Source organism: Phaseolus vulgaris, chromosome 7 (assembly GCF_000499845.2).
Source record: "Phaseolus vulgaris cultivar G19833 chromosome 7, P. vulgaris v2.0, whole genome shotgun sequence".
Taxonomy (NCBI): Eukaryota; Viridiplantae; Streptophyta; class Magnoliopsida; order Fabales; family Fabaceae; genus Phaseolus; species Phaseolus vulgaris.
In genome coordinates this window covers 6,899,070-6,913,481 of record NC_023753.2, presented here as the reverse complement: position 1 = coordinate 6,913,481, position 14,412 = coordinate 6,899,070, and the positions used below count along the sequence as shown (strand labels likewise).

General features: G+C 26.4%; 1 protein-coding gene across 1 annotated transcript; it reads left to right on the top strand.

The window, feature by feature from the left end:
• The first annotated feature begins 1,364 nt into the window (after nucleotides 1–1,364).
• Nucleotides 1,365–6,693, top strand: LOC137827733 (ferric reduction oxidase 4-like). The gene is made up of 8 exons (XM_068634023.1): nucleotides 1,365–1,586; nucleotides 1,718–1,823; nucleotides 2,110–2,298; nucleotides 2,380–2,614; nucleotides 4,651–4,978; nucleotides 5,127–5,367; nucleotides 5,486–6,189; nucleotides 6,293–6,693. Exons 1-8 carry the CDS (start codon nucleotides 1,436–1,438, stop codon nucleotides 6,430–6,432), a joined length of 2,094 nt encoding a protein of 697 aa, XP_068490124.1. The 5' UTR covers nucleotides 1,365–1,435; the 3' UTR covers nucleotides 6,433–6,693.
• Nucleotides 6,694–14,412: the final 7,719 nt, after the last annotated feature.

The window sequence follows — 14,412 nt, the reverse complement described above, 5'->3', positions numbered from 1 at the left end:
GACATTAATGTGATATCCACAAGCGCAATAACCCGTTAATATATAATTACTTAGATAGAAAAAATAATAATTTTAGTGTTTTAGGGATAAAAACTTTTAAAACCTAGTATGAAAATGTTATATATTTAAATCATAAAATTCAGTTTAATAACATCATTCCAAATGTCCATTAATTTCAATTATTTTTTACATATTTGGATTTTATCTCCTTGAAGGGACAGTTTGACATTTATCAATGCACAAGACAAAATTTCTTATTCAAAATGAGTCACGTCCATCTTAGTAAACATGTAAAATGATTAAATTTACTGTAACTTCATCCATGCAACTGTTTCAAAAGGGTGAATTGTGTTGTAAGTTCTTAATCTTCTCTTATTAATAGATAAATTCCTCTCTATATTATTGCGACTTGGGCAACTATTTGGAAAGAGAAAAAGAAATTACGTGAAGTGTGTAAAAAAAGAAGAGGTAAAAGGAGAACCACACCAAATTTAGACTTTATCTAATAAAAATATATAACATTTTTGTACTGTGTAATTGAGACATGCTGGTTCTGTTTGTTTGAATGTACATGCAAAATGTGAACTTATGATAGAAGTAGATAAGTTAAACACATCTAAATAGAAAAGAAATTCATAAACTTAACGTTTGGAGTTAGTGTGATCATTTATTCTCATCGATTCACAATTTATTGGTGTTAAAAAGTGTATATATTATGAGTGATAGAAAAAAAATTAAAGAATAAAATGATAAGTGTTATGTCTGGATATTTAGAAAGAAGGGTGTCCAAAGTATCATTTTTCATGTCTCTTTGTATCAAAGTTATTACCATTAATTAGATTATACAGAATAAATGGTTATTTTTGTAAGGCATAAGTAATAATATACACTGCTAAACAACTGTTACTTACATTCAATGAGAGTAGTACAGAATATTTTGAGCACCACTTCATCATATTTTAATATAAAATCTGGAGAACCAAATCCACTCTATAAATAATTGTCTGAAATTGATGGACACACATGATTCCTGGATATACACAGAAAGGCAAATAAAAACAAATGTAAACTAATTTAAGGCAAAGATTGAATATTTTTCAAAACTTAATAAATATGCCTTTTAATAATAAAAAATCGGATAATACTCATAATTATATATACTTCCAGAAAAACTTAAATCAATCTCTATTTAATTTTTAATGTTAACACTTCACATTACTAAAAATTGAGATATGAAGTGGTTTATAAATATATAGTTTCTTTAACTCACATTTTAATAAATGAGTAGAGTTTTTAACACATAGGAAGTTAAAGTGACAGAGTTATTTATATATAATTGTAAGTTGTAACTAGAATCCATAAGGTGTCTGAGTTTCTATATATAGCCCTTGCAAATGAAGAACAAAAGGTCATAATATACAACTCAGTATTAAGGATGAAGAACCTCACATTCCTTAAGATAATTTTTGTTTTGGTGTTTGTTGGGTGGATCATGGTTTGGATCTTGTTGCCCACAAAGGTTTACAAGAACACCTGGAACCCCAAACTCGAAAACAAATTAAACTCTACTTACTTTAGAGAACAAGGTGCTTCTCATTTCATTTTAGTTTAATCTCATGCATCTATCTGCATTACAACACTATTTACCACAACTTCTCTCTCTCTCTATGCTCTTCTTTTCCTTTTTTTCTTCTGATTACACCGTTCACTGTTTTAGGGACAAATCTCTTGCTTTTCACATTCCCCGTCGTCTTCATGGGGGCTCTGGGTTGTGTCTATCTCCATCTTCGCCTGCAAAAACCTGAAAATCTATCTTCCAAAAGGTACAACAAAGTAGTCCACGTGGATCTTATATCCTATACAGCATTATATGCTTCTGTATATATTGTAGAGAACAAGAAACAAAAGGGTCACCACAATTGGTTATAGATCTCAGAAACTATATATGTTTCTTCTTTCATGTCTTTTATATTTCTCTAACAAGATTATATAATATTATTCAAGAGCAAAACAAGATCCAAATCCTTTTATATTATAGCTAGCTAGCTAGCTCACTCAGATCTTTGTAAATGTTTGTGAGATTTGTGTGTGTTGTTTGGTTTTTTTCAGCGGAGGAACTGCAAACAGAAGGTTAAGTTTCTTGAGACGGCCATTTGTTGTGATGTCTCCAATAGGAATTCTGACATCTATGGAGCTTGTTTTTGCACTCATGTTTGCTGCACTCTTGATATGGTCCCTTTCCAATTACTTACACATTAGTTTTGGCCACCTTCATATGCACATGGAGGGTGAAAAAGTGTGAGTATAGTTTCACTTTTATGGTTGAAATCTTAAGAAAAAAAGCTTGAATAATGGAAATCTATTATTGGTTTGTGGCAGGTGGCAAGCAAAGTTGAGGAGTGTGTCTCTGAGAGCTGGGTACATAGGAAACATATGTTGGGCATTTCTATTCTTTCCGGTGACAAGAGCATCTTCTATTCTTCCTCTATTTGGACTCACATCAGAGTCAAGCATCAAGTACCATATTTGGCTAGGACATGTATCCATGGTGCTTTTTGCTGTGCACACTATAGGTTTCTTCATGTACTGGGGCATCACAGATCAAATGAAAGAGGTCATATTTTTCACTTCCCAACCCTAGTTGATCTTATCATAAAATCATATGCATTTCAATAATATGTTAATTACCTCTGTCATTGATTTCATGTTGTTGGATTGGAAGTATCAAAATTGATTTGCCTTGGATCAAACCTAATTTTAATAAAATTAATATAAATTTTTCTTTATTTTGTGGTACTAATTAAGTTTCATAACAAATTTATTTCCACTCAAAATTAATTTTATAATTAATATTTACAGACTTAGTATATTTGCTTGAGATAGATCTTACCACAAACTTACTTACATTTACATGTACTTTTACACTAAAGAAAAATGTTTCTCTTTTATTAGACAGAATAACCTAGCTATATCTGTGGATGAGCGTTTTTAAAATTGATTTTAGAATAAAATGATTTTTACTTTAATATATAAATATTATTAGTCTAATTTTTCTGCAAACTATCAAAAATTGATTAACCTAAAATCATATTTTGGAACAGTTTCTCGACCCAAGAAAAACATGTAAATATTTTCTAAACAGTGAATCACATTTAATTACAGAAAAAGTTGTTTTAACACTACTCTTCATAAACTTTTACCTTACAACTGTCTTTTTTAATAAAATATTATAACAAAATAAATATTTTTGTTATACAATTAGATAAGCACAACACAGGTACATAAAGAGGGGCTTTAATATACTATAAAACAAAAGAAAGATCACACAATAATTAGTATTTGCTAGACTTGTCAAGGATGAAAACAAATATTCACTACTACAAGAAAAAATAAAAATCAATTTTTAGAGGCAAAAAAATAACTAGTTATTATAGAGACTAAATTAAAGACCATTTTAGAAACTAAAAAAAATTTGGTTTCTAAATTAGTTTCTATTATTGTTAAATGGTTTTTAAATTGGTGTCTAATTAGCAACCAAGATTTTTTGCTACTTAAATTCTAAATTTGATAGCAAAAACCATGGTTGCTAATTATATATCAATTTAGAAACCATTTAAAAAAATAGAAACTAATTTAGAAACCAAAATGTTTTTAGTCTCTAATTTAGTCACTATAACAACTAATTATTTTTTATCTCTAAAAATTGGTTTCTATTTCATGATTTTCTTATAGTGGGTGTATTAGTAGGTTTGATGTAAGTAAATGAGAATAAAAAGACATAGAACAAATTCTAACTTTTTTAAATTATACTTAAAATTCAAAATTCTATGTAATTCCTCTTCTCTTTTTCTATTACCTTTACTTATCTACTTTCTTAAGCTTTAAAAAGCATTACTTTATCTTCTTTTTATTTTACATTATATCTGTACTCTTAAATTTAAAAAAATATTACATGCACTCTTGTCAGTTTTAAACAGATGTACCATTTCATTGAAGATATACCTTTAAGAAAGGTCAATATAATGATAAGAAAAAATAGAATTATAAGCAAAATTTAAAAAAACTTCAGTGCACCTTACTCCAAAAGTTAACATGATCATTTGTGTCCCTTAACATTAGCATATAATGATAAAGTTGTATGTACTCTATCAAGTATTAAACCCATATTGTCATACCCTTACTCAATTATTAATTATTGTTGTAATATATATATATATATATAAGTAATTATCTTAAAAGTTAATAAATGTATTATATAAGTTGAGATGAAATTGTATATATTTTTAACAATTCATGAACTTAAAGCTTGTATAAATGAAGACATTTATTTTTAAAAATAACAAATGTAAATAATTTTAAGTATTTTAGATTCATTTTTCAATAAAAAATTCGTGTATATATATAACACTATATTTTATCTAAATATTTCAAGACATGATTTTTTTAGAGATACTACTATAACACCATATTTTATCTAAATCTTTCAAGAAATGAATTTTTGAGAGATACTACTATAACACCATATCTGATCATAATCTTTCAAGACATAAAATTTGTGAGTATTTTTTTTATGTATTATTGAATGTTGTATTTTTGAATAAATGCAAAACTGAAAATAATAATAAAACTTGCAAAATGATGTTGTCCCAGGCACTGGAGTGGAGCAAGACATATGTATCAAATGTAGCTGGGATTATTGCAAGTGTAATTGCATTAGCGATGTGGGTGCCAAGCTTTCCTAAGTTCAGACGTAAAATGTTTGAGGTTTTCTTCTACAGTCACCATCTCTACACTCTCTACATCTTATTTTATGGCATCCACGTCGGAGTTGAATACATGTGCATGATCGCTCCGGGGATTTTCCTCTTCCTCGTTGACAGACACCTCAGATTCTTGCAATCTCGCCAAAATGCACCATTGCTATCAGCTCGCATTTTACCCTGTGCTGCACTTGAACTCAACTTCGCCAAGACTCCAAGTAAGCCTATCAAAATTATTATGATAAAAATCACAAGCAAACTTAAATAATATGTTATCTTTTTATGATCTTTCATTTGATTCTATGTATGTGAATAAGTTTATTACCTAAACCAAGTTTTGGTAACCAAATTATGCTTTGATGATAGGTTTATACTATAACCCCACAAGCATCGTCTACATAAATGTACCCAAAATTTCCAAGCTGCAGTGGCACCCTTTCACGGTGATCTCTAGTTGTAATATGGAGAAAGATATTCTAAGTGTTGCAATTAAAACTGAGGGTAGCTGGACAAACAAACTCTATCAGCAACTTTCTTCATCTGCTTTGGATCATCTCAACGTTTCTGTTGAAGGACCCTATGGACCAAGTACTTCACATTTTTTAAGGTATAGTGCCCTTAATAACTAGAGAAAGGAAAATGATTCTTTTGCTGAGAATGATTTTGGTTGTGTGTATTTTATATACTGTGCTTTTTTCTAATCAAATAATTTTCAATTGTAACAGGCACGACGAGCTTGTCTTGGTGAGTGGTGGAAGTGGCATCACTCCCTTCATATCCATAATCCGCGAGCTCATATTTCAAAACCAACAAGAATCTCATGTTCCAAGAGTCCTACTTGTTTGTTCTTTCAAAAACTCTGTTGATCTAACTATGTTAGATCTTATGCTTTCTGTTTCTGGCTCAAAAACCCAAATCTCAAACCTTCAATTGCAAATCGAGGCCTACGTTACCAGAGAAAAAGAAGAACCTCAAGATTCAGAAAAGCTGATCCAAACCAAATGGTTTAAGCCTGCCCTCTCAGACACTCCTATCTCAGTCGTATTAGGCCCAAACAACTGGCTATGTCTTGCTTCTATAATCTCATCATCCTTTCTCATGTTTCTCCTTCTTTTGGGGATTATCACTCGTTTCTACATATACCCTATTGAAAATAACTCAGGCGAAGTTTATCATTGGACCTTTAAGGTTTTGTGGTTTTTGTTTCTACTTTTTGCAGTCGTATGCATATGTTCTAGTGCAGTTTTTCTCTGGTGGAAGAAACAAAACACCTTCGAAAGCAAGCAAGTCATGAATGTGGAAGTTCCAACACCGACAAGATCACCAGGGTCATGGATATATGGCTCAGAGAGAGAGCTGGAAAGCCTTCCCCATCAGTCTCTAGTGCAAGCAACCAATGTTCATTTTGGTGTAAGGCCTGATCTCAAGAGTAAGTTCTCAGAGTCCTTAACATTGTTTGGTGTGACCATTTTTTGGTTTACTATATCATGGAGGTGAAGATATAAACACAATACAATGTGTTAATGTTGCAGAAATTCTGTTTGATTGCAAAGGCAAAGATATTGGAGTCTTGGTCTGTGGCCCAAGGAACATGAGACATGAAGTTGCCAGAATTTGTTCTTCTGGTTTGGCTGATAATCTTCACTTTGAATCCATCAGCTTTGCATGGTGATGTGTATATTATCATGTATGACTATGTATATGTTCTAGGTACATTTGTCAATAACTGTTGTAAGTTCAGATTGTAAAATTATTATGAATGTTTAAGTAGATCGATACACTTTTCTACTAGTAAATAATGGAGTATCGATTGGAGTATCCATTAGCTATGGAATCCTTTTTTTGTGTGTTTTATGTGTAATGTATTGAGTGGAAGTCAGCAACAAATAAACTAGCAAAAATTATATATTAATAGTATATTTTTCAGTTTTACCATTTACATAAAAATTTTTTTGTCAATAAAGATGCAAAGTTATTGTTTTATTGGAGAGAAAATTTGCTAATTCTCACTATTGATGGATTCATATATTACTATGAATATATTATTATTATAAGGGTTGTTGGTGAAAAACATTGTAAAAATAGAAATTATATATATATACACTTAAAAATAGATAAAAATAAAGAGAAAGATAGAAGAATAAAAGAAAAAGTCACGTGTATAATAATGACATGATTAGAACATATAATATTCTTTAATTTATAAAAAAATAGTTTTTTTTTATACTTTTTCCCTTCTATAATCTAAGGTTGCCTTTGTTTCTTCGTAAAGAAAGATGAAGAATTTCGATTACCAACGAGAAGTGAAGAAAGTCACATAATAAAAATAAAATTGTACGCCAATCAAAAAAGAATTTCCCGCAAAACTTTCTTCGCAACGGTGTGAAGAAAGTTATATATATATATATATATATATATATATATATATATATATTATTTATACTTAAATTATTATTATTTTTATTTAAAATATAATTATCATTTAAATATAAAAAATATAAATATTATAAAAAAATAATTATTATAAAAAACATAATTAATCAAATAATTATAATTTATAAATAAATATATCAAATTAACTTTTAATCATTTTTAAATATAAGGATAAATTTGCAAACTTACATTTTTATCAATTAAAAAATATATAATTTCAATCACACTCATCACATCATTGACAAACTTTTCCCACATTTTCCACTCTATTTACCTTAATCCAAACACAGTAACTTTCTTTACACTTTTCCTTCAAATCATCACAAATCCACTCCCTCATTTCTACTCTTAATCTAAACAAAATCTAAATAATTTCACACAAAAAAGAAAAAAAGAAAGATGTATATTTATATTTATTCCTGATTCATTATTACAAGTCTAGATACTTAAGTGTGAAGTGTAAATAAACATTAATATAGTTATTTCACATAGAAATTGATTTGGAAGGGATGGTCTTCCAAGTATTTTTTTAATGAATAGTTCTATTTTTTTTTTATAATCAATAACTTTCTACAAACTCATCTTAAATATTCTCATCTTATTTATTACAAAACTAAAAAATCATTAAATAAAAATTAATTTTAAAAAAATTAGTTATTATATTGACTAAATTAGATACTATTTTAGAAACTACAAAAATTATTAATATCTAAATAAATTTTTATTATTGATAAATAGTTTCTAAATTGATATCTAATTGGCAAGATTTTAAATATCAATTATTTAAATTTTAAAGTTGATATCTAAAATTTTTATAGCTGATTAACTACCAATTTAAAAATTATTTATCAGTAATATAAACTAATTTAGATACAAATAATTTTTTTAGTCTCTAAAATAATATATAATTTAATTAATATAACAACTAAGTATTTTTTTCCATCATTTATTTATATATATATATATTATTTATTATTACTTATGAAATATTAGAAACAGTAGTTCTAATTTATTGTAGACATATATTACTAACTATAAATATATTTCAAAAGGTCTAAGTCCACTTAATAAACATATTTGAATTATGTTTTGGGTATCTGCCTCTGGTATCCAATATTTATTTTTGACAAAAAAAAGTCATATTTTTTAACTAAATATTGGTAATAAAAAAATCTTTAATGAATAATATATTTTACATCATGATAATATATTTATAATTAATAATTCATTTGTTTTGAACTGTATATTATAAAATAAATCTTAATTTAAAAATATTTTTTTAATATAATTTAGTCATACGTAAATTACATTAATAAATTCAGTTCAGTTCGTTATGTTATGTATAATCGAATTTGGTTAGATATCAAATAAATGAATAATAAATTACTCTCTGATGATAAGAAAATGTGTTTCACACACACCCCTTTAAACTGAGAAATTAAAATGGTTAAAATAGTTGTTATATTTATATTATTGCGTAACTTTTATTAAAGAACTTTTCTTTAAATTTATCAAAGAATTAAAATGCTTGACAATATATATCCCAAATACCTTACTCAATAATTATGCAATTTAATATATATATATATATATATATATATAATTTACATGTTCGTAATGTATTACAAAAATAATATATTTTATATTATATGACAAATTTTTTTTCTTTATTAACTCTTCAACCTTTTTATGATGAGACTCACACTTTGTCCAAATTACTTTTATAACATACTATTATCATAGATTATAAAAAAATATAATAATAAAAATGTAAATAAGTTAGAATTTAAAATTTTCAATATAATTTCGTAACTGATAATCTTAGGAAAAAAAAAAGTTCTCATATTTCTTATTTAACTTACAACACATTATTTAACAATCAAATATATATTCACATTCTGGTATCACATTAACCATTCATGTTAAAAATTCACTAACATGCAATAATAGATACTTAACTTTATTATGATAAGAAAACACATAAGAAAATCATGAATTAGAAACCAATTTTAGAGATAAAAAATAATTAGTTGTTATAGTGACTAAATTAGAGACTAAAAATATTTTATTTGGTTTCTAAATTAGTTTCTATTATTCTTAAATGGTTTATAAATTGGTATCTAATTAGCAACCAAGGTTTTTCTACCAAATTTAGAATCTAAATAATTAGTAGTTAAAATTTGGTAGTTAATTAAATACCAATTTAGAAACTATTTAACAATAATAGAAACTAATTTAGAAACCAAAATTTTTTTTAGTCTCTAAAATAGTTTCTAATTTAGTCACTATAACAACTAATTGTTTTTTGTCTCTAAAATTGGTTTCTATTTCATGTTTTTCTTGTAGTGAAATATGTTCCACACACCCTTTAAAACTGACAAAAAAGAAGCAAATAAGCTAGTATTTTAAAACTTTTAATATAATTCTCTAACTGATAATTATTCAAGAATTTTCTCATATCTCTTTTTTAAGTTACATCATATTACTTAACAATCAAATGTCTATTCTTATTATCATATCACATTAACCATTCATGTCAAAAATTCATGGACATATAACAAGAGACAAATCTACTTCCAAAGGCTTTGGTGTATTGAAATTAAATTCAGAGATTTTCCCATGTCATATCACTAAGGCATCCTTACAACAAAGTCTCAACATCAAGAAATCTATCGTCACATGACAGGGTAAATTTTTTATATGGTTCTCCTTCATACCATATGATAGATAAGAAAACCTCATTCAACTCTCAATGTTTGGTCATCTTAACCAATGTGATTTCAGTGTATCAGGGAAAGTCAGGTTCATCTCTTCACATAGTCCCAAAATCAACACATTACCAAAACATCTCAACATAATATTGTCTTCCTGGAAATAAGTATCTTAACAATTCATCATGTACAACACATCATGTAATTATTAAAAATCAATATTCAATTTACATGTACAAATAAACATTCACTTTTAAACCAACTAAAATAATTACACAATAATCAAACAACCAAAATCATAAGTTTTTTGTTAGTTTGAGGGAAATTCTCTTCGTTTGAACAAAAATAGACTCGAGACAAGGGTCAATTTGAGTACTATTCTTGTTTGAGCAAAAATAGACTCGAGACAATGGTGTAATTTCAATACTATATTCACTTAGAGAAAATATCAGAAAGTTTGTCTCTATTAGCATACTCAACAAAATCCTAAAATAAATTTCAAAGTCTTTAAAACTTCAAAATGCAACTCATATTCAAGCTTAAACAATCAACTTTATCAACTATTTTTCCAATTTTTATACTTCAATTTTTATCAATTAACATTTATTGCACTCACCAAAACAATCATCCAAGAGAAATTTGGAACTTGTGATTCACATCTAGACTCCCTAACCTAAAGTTCTATTGAAAGATACAATTGATTTCCTTACATGATTGGATAATTAAGTACCCAAAAGAGCTCTAACACCTAAAGACACATAAATGACCTAACTGACACCACATAGTCCTAATCAAATATCCACTACAAGAAAAATTGGAATTACATACAACCAAAGAAACATTAACCACTAGATTAGACAAGTTCTTTGGTAATATTATGATTTTTATTATACTTATTATTATTAATATAATTTATACTTAATAATAATAATAATAATAATAATAATAAAATTAAAATTATATTAATAATAATAATAATAATAATTATATTAATAATAATAATAATTATATTAATAATAATAATAATTATATTAATAATAATAATAATTATATTAATAATAATAATAAAAATTATAATAATAATAATATAAATTATATTAATAATAATAATAATATAAATTATATTCATATTATTAATATTATTAATATTATATTCATATTATTAATATTAATAATATTAATAATCTATTTACATACGGAATAAAATTTGTATGTAATGTTCACTTTACATACGAATTTTGATCCGTGCATATGTAATAATCCGTATATAATTCAAGATTTTATTGTAATGATCTAAGTACATTATTAAGACTCTAAACTAACACATACTAATATTAGAGTTAGATACTTCACATGCAAAATATGTGTATCTTTACATAAGAAAACTCAATTTTATATAAACTTTTCAAAAGCTTCCAATATCATTATTAATTCTATTCCAAAGTTATTTTGAGTTCTTAGAATTGATATTCAAATATATGAATAAGTTTATATATACTTTCTTTTATTTTAAAATAATTTTTTAATTTTAAATATAAATATAAAAGTACAGTAAATATTCATAAAATAAAGTTATTATTATACACACACTTACACTCGTCTCTATCCCATGATTGAAAAAGCATAAATTACAGCTCACTTTTAATTACCTCTCCTTATATTGTTGTTTGCATATGTATAAATAATTGCAGATAAGTGTGATGTTATTTTTTATATAGGCTACATGTAATTTTTATGAGAGAATTATTCTCAAGTTAGGAATGTTTTCATATACAAATAACAAAATTATAGCAAACAATTATTCATATTTTAATTATATATATATATATATATATATATATGCGCGTTCTTTTGTGTTTTTATTTTACAATCTAGGTTACATTCAATATTTTCCTAATTGAGATATATTTTCTCAATTTTTCTTCAATATATTAATTTATTTATTAGATATATAGATGTAGTTAAAAAATTCATCAATCAAAATACGTCACTATAGTATATAATAGAAAATATATATATATATCCGTAGTAATAAAATAAATTAAAACTACCCGATCCATTTGGATTTGCACTTTTACCGAAGTCATAATAGTAGTTTTAATCTTTTGGTTTGTCTGTATTTGCTTTAGTGGAATGTTAGATGAAGTTTCTGTCAGATTATGTAAGGAGTTGCTTTGTTTTTTATATATTTGAAAGGTGTGATGTAGTTAGGTTACTTATATCTTTTTTTAATAAGGGTTTAATCACCCCTAAAATGGTTCTAGTGTATATATTCTTGATTGCTGATAGAAAAAAAAATCAAATTTAACTTTATATTGGTAGGGTATGGGTAAAGGTATTATAGGACTAACTTTTACTTTGACATTTAAAAAAATAGTTTCACACTTACAATACTTTTTTTTTATAGTTAGTTATTTACAGATTCCTACATGCACTTTACTCAACGGAGTCCGAAATTTGACTCGAGAGGTCAAAGAAAAAGAAAATATAATTTTAGTAAAAGATTACATGCATAAATAAAGAAATAAAATTTTAGTATATAATTCATATTTTTATAAGTAATTGTTAGGTCATGGGCCTGACCCGACATGGGTTGTTTCCCGACCTGTGTATCTAACATTATGAGGGAGCACAAGTTAAGGGATCTCAATCAAATAGATTTAATCATCCTTAATGACTCAATTAAGACAGAATTTTGACTAAAGGTGGAGAGGTTATAATTTGGTCTATATATGCCTGAAGGATCATCTGATATATGATCTAATCATCATCTAATAAACAACACAGAGAGTACTCTCAACTCCTATTTCATATTATACTCATTATATTTATGCTCTTACTGACTTGAGCGTCGGAGTGTCATCGCAAGAAGTTCGTTTCCCGAAGGTTAAATCACTTGAAGGGAGACCACCACCAAAAGCTCATTCAGATGCCGACCGACCTCGAGTTGGCTAGAACAATAATAAATATAACTATAATAAACACAAAAATAATATAGAAGAAAAAATAATTTATATAAATGAAATAATTTTAGATAATTATATATAGACAATTCGACATCACAAAAACTCCATTAATTTTTGTTCTTTTTATTATCATGTTATGTTATCCAATGTACATTTTTTTTTCTTTATCTTCCCAGATATATGCATAATCATTCTTACAAATTTTAGGGAAGCACGAAACTATCATTTAAACAAATTAGACAGTGAGACAAGGTATACTTACCACCTCTTTCCTCTCTTTTTTCCACCAAAATGATACAATTATGATCTCATTTTACAGATTTGGGTAAGTTTAAAACTTTAAGACAATTACTTACTACAACTGATGAATTGTGACCTGCACCGGATAATGAATACATTTATGATTTGATTTGGATTTCCAAAACACTTATTTTAATTTTGAAATCTCTTTTTCATTATGTTTCCAGATTTTGTTTTTCCATTTTTTTTCCAAAATATATATTTTTTATTTCAAAACTGTTTTTTAGAATGATATTTCGATTTTTTAACTTATTCAAGAATTTCATTTTTACAACACAAAAATATATTCTGGATTTAATTTTCCAGAATGTATTTTTTGTATTCCATATTTTCAATTTCTGAATGAATGAAAATTTTGGAAATTTAAAACTGGATCGGATGCATGTCATAATCACATTTCGAGTGTAGGAAGAATTAGCCAAACTTTAAAAAGTAAATAAACCTTTTTGACTTTTGCTTCTTACATCCAATTAATTCTACATGCATCCTATCAATTTTTAAAATTCTAAAATTGCCCTTGCACATTTCAGTACATTCTGGAATTGAAAATCTGAATTTGAGAAATACCCTTTGAAAATGGAAACAAAATATGTTATTTTGCATTTTAATCAAAAATAAAAAATTAATAAATGGAAGTACAGTAAAAGAATTTGAGGTATCACCTATTCACATCCATTTCATCATTTCTACAAATATCTATTTTAATAGTCTTCTATTCATCCATAAATTCATTTATTATTTCAGTTTCCATAAAAACCACTCTCTTCTTCATTCTATTTGTCATGCCCACTGATTTTCAGTCATACCCATATTTATCTACAAAACCCTCTTTAAGCATGGAGTTTGAATTTTTTTTAAAATATCTATTTTTTAAATTATCATTCCCTATCCAATAATATGTCCAAAAGAGAATATTACTCCCTGCACCACACTCCTACTTAAAAACTAAAGAAAGACATTTTTGTCATTTAACATCAAATATAGGGTGCTTTTTTTTGGCTATTTTAAATTTCAATAATACATACATTCCAATATCAATGTATTTTAAACTGATAAATAAGCAATCCCATGTATTTAAATCGCAACACAGGTTTGTTTTAATTGGATAGACCTAAACATTTAATCTCTCACCAATATAAGGGCAATGAAAACTTAAAATACATTTAAAGTAACAAATATTACTAAAATGTTCATCATAAGGTATTTCATCTCATTCAAGTACAAGATATGTGTGATACAAAA